The 7421-nt window shown below is 48.0% G+C and overlaps 1 protein-coding gene across 5 annotated transcripts in view; it reads right to left on the minus strand.

Annotated features, from left to right (window-relative positions):
- LOC136793700 (uncharacterized) overlaps positions 1–4352 on the minus strand; it is a 184155-nt gene extending 179803 nt beyond the window's left edge. For all 5 annotated transcript variants that reach the window (XM_067027490.1, XM_067027491.1, XM_067027493.1 and 2 more), the window contains exons 1-3: positions 4214–4352; positions 3460–3658; positions 2564–2891 (exon numbers count right to left, since the gene is read on the minus strand). In XM_067027490.1, coding sequence (XP_066883591.1) covers positions 2564–2761 — 198 coding nt within the window. In that variant the 5' untranslated portion in view covers positions 2762–2891; positions 3460–3658; positions 4214–4352. The remainder of the gene's footprint in view (positions 1–2563; positions 2892–3459; positions 3659–4213) is intronic.
- Between the last annotated feature and the right edge of the window lie 3069 nt (positions 4353–7421).

Below are 7421 nucleotides of genomic sequence, written 5' to 3' on the forward strand. Positions count from 1 at the left end.
TCACACAGCTAGAAAGCAGGGGAGACAAGCTCTGACTCATTTCCCTCTTGCCCAGGCCACTTTCCACAGCTCCATATCACATCCCATAACCGCCACCCAGCATCTTCACCAGCTGCCTCTGGTGTCCAGGGCTGACAGCTCATCCCAGACCCTGGACACAAGTGGGTCAGCTTTAATGTGTCCATGAAAGAGCCTAGCAGCGAAGACATTAATTTTCAGCAATGCCCAGGCAAGGAGGCCACAGAGGGGGGTGACAGATTCCCTTGATACCTGATGTCCCCAGGAAGCCCCCCCCACCGCCCTGTTATGGCCGGGCTCTAACCTAGTGGCTAGACTCGAGAGTCCCCAGGGCAGTGGCAGCACCTTTAGGACCAGAACTATCAGGGCCACAAGACCCCATCACGCCCACTCAGTCGCACCCAGCCCCCTTGAAGGAGCAGATCTGCCTGGGAGCTGGATAGGTATGACTGCCTTTGGGAGGGGGATGGACAGGGAAGCTTCTGCGCACACAGAACAGCATCGGGCAGCTCTATTCAGTGTCAGGGAAGCTGAGTCCATGTCTGTGGGCAGTGGTTACAACATTCTATTGCCATTTAATACTAATTCTAACCACTTGCTTTTTTTCTTTTCTTTTTCCTCCCCTGCACGTAGACATTTTTTTTATACAGTCACTAAACTTTTCTAATTATAGCAAATGGGAAACAAACCACATCCCACAGCTGGAGATGCATTTTGTTCATAATTAATTAGAACTAATTGATTAGATACCTTTCCTAACAAGCGGTTTTATGGTCAGACTGAAATATAACCCCAATCCACCCTAGCACGACTCCCTGGGTCCAGAGGAGATACTGCTCACAGCGAACCATGAACAAGGGCATCAGGAACCCTCACCAGGGCAGCCAGACCTGCAGTGGTGACCCTTGCCTCGCCTGGCCTGACCCCTCCTGCCTGACCCATGCGCTAGGGAAGGGACCCGGGGCTGCAGCGTCCACTTCTACTCCTTCATTCTACTCCCTGTCTGCCCCTGGCATTGGCATTCTGCAGCAAACAACATCCCCTCTGCGGGGTCAGGGTCTGATCAAGAAGATGGCAAAGTCAGAAAATAAGCATAAAAGTCTACTGAGTGCAGGTGGGTCTCCAGCCAAACCATGAACCTCCAAGGGCGATCCCCTCCAGCACTGCCCAGATTTTTCCAGCCTCTCCAGTGGCTGATTTTGTTGTCCTCTCTTCCTAGGTAGCACAGAGCTGGACAGGCATCTAACCATTCCCCTTAAGTTGGTTTTGCAAGAGCAAAAACCACTCCCTCCGGAGGTGGGTTTGGCCTTTGAAGATGAAGCCACAGGAAGTCCTCTGACCTGTCTGCATCATATGGGCTGGTCCATACAGCTTTGGCTTCCAAACTCCTGCTAGGTTGGTTTGGTTTGTTATTCACCAAACAAAACTGCACTCTTTCACATCATATTTGGCTTATGCTCTTTTTTCAACTTCTGCATCTTAGAAATGAGGAAACAGAGGCAGAGACAGGATTCGGCCCTGGCTGCAGACCCCAGAACCAGCTGTGTCACGTCCTGGACCCGTGGGTGCTGACTCCAGTCCGTTGCTCCCTCCAATCCTGGCGGGGCTGCCTTTCCCAATGGGCCCCTTGTAGGCAGCTGGAGACCATCCTGGAGAAGTCAGCCCCCCACCCTTCCCTTCTTCCACAGCCTCCTTGAAGTCACGAGTCCAGCAGAAGTTTCCCTCTTCTCACTTTAAATGTCAGGCCAGAAACTTCCCTGGTGATCCCTGGTCAGGGAACTAGATCCCGCATGCCACCACTAAGAGTCCACATACTGCAACTAAGACCCAGCACAATCTAATTCATTCATTCATTCATTAGTATTTAATAAATAAATAAATGTCGGGTCAATCTCGTACTCACATACAGTAGAGATGATTGCAGACCCAAAATAAATGAGTATTTGTACCAGTTTCAGTTAAGAGAAAAAGTAATTCAAACTGGCGGAAACAGTAAAGGATTCATAGTCTCTTGTAGTGGAAAGGTCTATGGGAGGAGGGGGTTTCCGCAGTTAAAGCAGGGCCCCTCATGTTTACTTCTCTTAACTGAGAAGTTAAGAGAAGTAACTTCTCAGTTAAGAAGTTAAGAAGTTAACTCTCTTTACTTTTCTTCTCTCTCCCCCTCCCGCCCCCCAAACCCCTCCCTGGGCCGGCTGTGACCTCGGGCTGGCTTCCTTCCTGGTCCTAAGAGGGCCACCGGCATGCAGGGCCTCAGAATAGCCCCTCCTTCAGCCACCAAACTCAAGTCCTGATGCTGACAGCGACTGCTCAGGCCACTGGGCAAGGGAACACCGTGTGAGGATAGGCCCTGGCCTGGGAAAGCAGGATACGGGACCCCCCAGGCGGACAGGGGCGGAATTATAGGAAGACAGCCACCAGGTCCATCACACCAACACCTTCGCTGATTTTCTGTGATTTTTTAAAAGTTTATTTTTCTGATTATACTGAAAAATATAAAACAAAAGTCAACCAACCTCACACATCAAGAGGTCACTGCCATAAATACCTGTGTATTTCCTCCGTTTCTTTTCAGGTTGAAATTCGATCCCCAGAATTCTTTCTTTCTCCCACTGTAGTCCTGATTTGTAGTAGGAGGCTTCCGCTTGCTCACGGGGTCCATGGGTAGGTGGGGCTCCCTAAGGCTGGAGGTAGAACCAAAGGCCCAGCCCAGCGGGAGGAGGACCGCCTTCTCCCGAGTGGTCATGTGACCTGGCCCATCCAATCAGAGAGAGCTTCCGAGGGGCTTTTTCTCTTAGAACGCCGGCTCATGGTTTTGCCCTCTTTGCTTGCTCGCTGTGAACCCTCGGAACTGCTCTCAACCAGAGAAATCCTGCCTTGGATCGGAATCAAAACACAGAAGTGACACTGAGGGTTGTAAACATAGAAACAGATCCTGATCACTCCGCAGGGGCCCTGCTCTGGGCCGGTGCTGAGCACAGCCCAGTCTCCTTGCTAATTGGACTGGGTTTTCCACCAGGTGTATGAATTCTAACAGATTCCTTTTCAACACGTAGATATCGGATCATATATTATTAATGTAAGTCTGTCCTCATCCCTAATTATTTCCTTAGGCTATATTCCCAGGCATGAAACCATTAAGTCAAGCTCTGTGTTTTCAAGGCTTTTGGATACATATTGCCAAACTGCCCTCCAGAAACGTTAGACCAGTTCTTTGCTCTCACAGTACGTGAGTGCTTTTCTCACCACTTAGTCAATAGATAACTATGGTGTTTTGAAAGGCTTTTTAATTTGAAAGATAAGCTAATTTTGCATTCAAATATATGCATTGTGTACACGTACCCCAGAGCTCATTCCCACCAAGGCTTCCCATAGGGCACCAGAAAGAGTGTGGGCCTGGGGCCACACCCATCTGGCGCCCGCCTCTGCCAGCTGTGGACTTACCTGGAGTGGAAATGTGCCGTTTGGAGACGCCCAGCAGCAGCTTAACCCCATTTTTGAGACCGGTTGAGTGGCCAAGTGCCCTCCAGATGCAGAATTGGAAATCCGGAGATCACTGCCTCCTCCAATCAGCACCCTAAGCGCTCACTTGGGATTTGAGCCGGTGATCACAGGCCAGTTCTCGTGGAGGATGACTCAGCTTCTGGAGAGAGCAGGACGCTGCGTTGGACCCAGTGCCCATGCGGGCACGCTGCGGCTTCCAGGTTCAGGGACAGCAGCCGCAGCAGATCTGCTGCTTTACGGTGTGCCCTACTGTGGTCCTGGTCCCCGGCCTCCCTCATCCTAGTCCCTCTGCTAAACCCAGGTCTCTGGTCCTCCTGGTGATTCTGTGAGTTCCCCATCTTTGCAATAAATCCCTTTCCTGCCTAAAACAGCCAGCCTGTTTCTTTTGCCTGCAATCAAGAGCCCTGGCTAGGATAGTTACAAAATCTCTCTGAATGTGGGTTTCTGCATCTTGAAGTGGGCACACAACAACCCGTTTGAGGACAAGCCAGATGGCAGGCCCTCATGTACAGACAGAGCCTTGGGAGGGAAGGAGGGAAGGAGGGAGGGAAGAAGGGCTGTGACCAAGGTGGTGAGGGTCCCCTCCCTCCAGCTTTTGCATCAGTTTCACTCCCTCATGGAAGCCTTCCCGACTCCAAATGATCCAAACCCGTTTTTTCCCTTCTTAACAAATTCAAAATTTGAATTTACTTACAGATTTCTCAACTATCCGAACGTAGAGTGTTCCTATGAAACCTTTCATAAGCCGAGATGGCATAAAGTGAAGAAGCAATTACCTCAGGACACATCTTGCTAACAAAATAAATCGAGATAAACACAGATGCTCACGCAGTTCAAGGCTGTGGTGGCTTGATGCTGAGATGCTGAGTGCAGTTCCACAGAAGGAGTTTGGTGGAGCCACTCTCGCTGGCTTCTCAGGTGCAAGCTGCCTCTGTGACAGCTGCTTGCAAAGCCAGTGCTCTTCTTTGCTTTTGCCTTTTTTTTTTTTTTTTTGGTAAAAGCAAACATCCTCTTGGGATTTCTTTTGGGTAGCAAAAACGGGTACTAATATGGATCTTTCACAAAGGTGAAGTGGTGTAAATCAATCTTTTGAAAAGCGGGGATACCTGTATTGGTAAAATATTTGCTCTGTGTCTGGTCCCACAAGAGTGACATGTCGGGGACTGCAGAAATCAGTTTCATCGGTTCACTCTTGTGTTGCAGTATCTGGCGTGGTGCTCAGTGACAGTGTGTGAATGAATATTGTGCTGCAGATTCCTTCGAAAAGGGTTTGTTGTCACTTTGAGTCTCCCCTGTCACCACCTGCCATTTGTTACCTGAAAGGTAGATTTTGTTATGTTTCCCCCAGATCTGTTACCTTGAATTTCATCATATGAAATGACCCTTCTCTGAGCAATCTTGTTCTCCCATCGTCCCTCCCACTCCCTTAATTACCATGGTTAAATGATAGATCATGTCCCAGTGCTTTAGCAAAATAGCTTATGTTCTCTCTTTTCACTGTTTGCAGGTGACTCACTGCCGCTGCAACGTGTCTGAAACGTGCCAGAGCTCCAGTGCACACTCGCAGAGTCTCGGGAATGCATCTGTTGCTGCATAACGAACCACCCTAAAACTTGGCTGATTAAAACAATAATGACATTTCATTTGCCCACAGGGTCTCTGTACCACCTAGCATCAGCCGGGGGCTCAGAGGCTGAGCTAGAACACCTGAAGTCCTGCTGTGTCCTATGTGTGGCAGTCAGAGCAGCCCGAATGGGGCTGAGGCCGGGCTGAGGCCAGAGCACACTGCCTTCTCGCAGTGTGGTGACCGGGTCCTTGGTGAGCTCCCCAAGGCAAAGACTGTGTCCTGTATCACGTCATAGGACCCAGCCAAGGAAATCCAATAGCATCACTGTAGCCCCAGGCCCTCCAGATCCAAGGGGAAGGGACTCTGTGTCATTGTAGGGAGCACATATGGGGACAGGGAAAATACATCAAGGATCCATAGGATACACATACCACCAGCCGCATAGGTTGTCACCGTAGGATGGGAAGGGCTGGGAGGCAGCAGTGGGTGCACAGTGGAACTGGACAGACATGATTCTGTCATATAGATTGCATTTGGCCACTTGACCTTAGATGTACTTTTCAGTTGTATTACATAAAAGTCTTAAGATCTGTGTTGGTTGTCCATTGCTGCGTGGTGAATTATTCCAAAACTTAGTGACTTGAAACAACACACAGTTATGATCTCATGGCTCCTGTGGGCGGGGAATCTGGGCACAGCTCAGCTGGGTGCCTCAGGGTCTGTCACAGGCTGCAGTCAAGGGCCGCAGTCATCTCAAGGCTGGGCTGGGCAGGCTGCTTCCCACTGGCTTGGTCCTCGCTGGCTGTTGAGTCCAGGACGTTGCTCTCTTACTTGCTGCCAGACAGAGGCCACCCTCAGCTCCTTCCCACGTGGACCTCACCAACAGGGCAACTTGCTTCATAAAATATAAAGGCTTAGAAGGCACTAGAGAGAGAATACCATCCCCGTCAGAGATATAACATGCCATTTTTCTCCATATTCTAGGGATTAGAATTGAGTCACTGGACCCAATCTACTCACCAGGGGGGAGGCGACTTCTGGGACTCTTGTCAGACATGCCCACAGGGTTCCAGGAAGCGTTTCCCACCCCCGGCCAGGGATCCTTACTCCCTACTTCTCTTGATGATGAAATAGATGTGAATAAATGGTAGGAACACTTCAAACGCTCTTTGGATTGAATTATGATGGTGACCAAGAGTCAGGATGAATGAAACAGTGTGAAATTTTACACAATTTAGTTTGTGGAGCTCCTCAAAAAACTGACAAATCTCATTACCCTTATTTCAGTTGTATTTTAATCCTAATCTCTTCCTATTCAATATTTTTAAATTTACCAAGCATGGGACTTCCCTGGTGGTGCAGTGGTTAAGGATCCACCTGCGGATGCAGGAGACACGGGTTAGAGCCCTGGTCTGGGAAGATCCCACATGCTGCAGAGCAACTAAGCCCGCACACCACAACTACTGAGCCTGCCCTCTAGAGCCCATGAGCCACAACTACTGAGCCCACGTGCCACAACTACTGAAACCCGCGCACCTAGAGCCCAAGCTCCACAACAAGAGATGCCACCACAATGAGAAGCCATGCACTGCAACGTAGAGTAGCCCCCACTCACCGCAACTAGAGAAAGCCCACACGCAGCAACAAAGACCCAACGCAGCCAAAAATAAATAAATGTATTTTTAAAATAAAAATAATAAATTTAACAAGCATATTAGAACATACACAGGATAGAAATGGGACTACTGAACCTGTTCATGACTGTAAGTCATTTTTTAAAACTTGAGAAATCTCTATTTACATGATTGTATTAGATGTATTTCTTAGAAACCATTACACCTTTCTGTGAAATTATTTCTACTCCTTACACAAGCATTACCCCTCCCCTCCCTTGTTTGGTGATTCTGTACTGTTATCTTCTTCTACAAGTGTGTGATAGTTTCACATTTTACATTCACTTCTCAGATCCATTTAGAACTAATTTTGGCATAAAGTTCCTTTTTTTTTTTTTTTTGCCTATAATACTCAATTTCTCCAGCAGTATTTATTGAAAAGATTATCCTCATTTCATTGAATATTTTGTGTGCCTATGTGAAAATCAATTTGCTATACTTGGGTGGAGCTATTTCTGGGTTCTCTATTCTGTTCCATTGATCTGTGTGTTTATCCCTGCACCAATAACATGTTGTCTTAATTACTGTAGCATAAAAATCTTAAAATCAGGTTGACTGACTCCTCCTACTTTCTTCTTCTTTTTTAGTTATCTTACCTAGTCTAGTTCCTTTCCCTTTCCATATAAATAAATTTAAGAATAATTTTGTCTATATTTACAAAA

Source organism: Kogia breviceps, chromosome 2, assembly GCF_026419965.1.
Source record: "Kogia breviceps isolate mKogBre1 chromosome 2, mKogBre1 haplotype 1, whole genome shotgun sequence".
Taxonomy (NCBI): Eukaryota; Metazoa; Chordata; class Mammalia; order Artiodactyla; family Physeteridae; genus Kogia; species Kogia breviceps.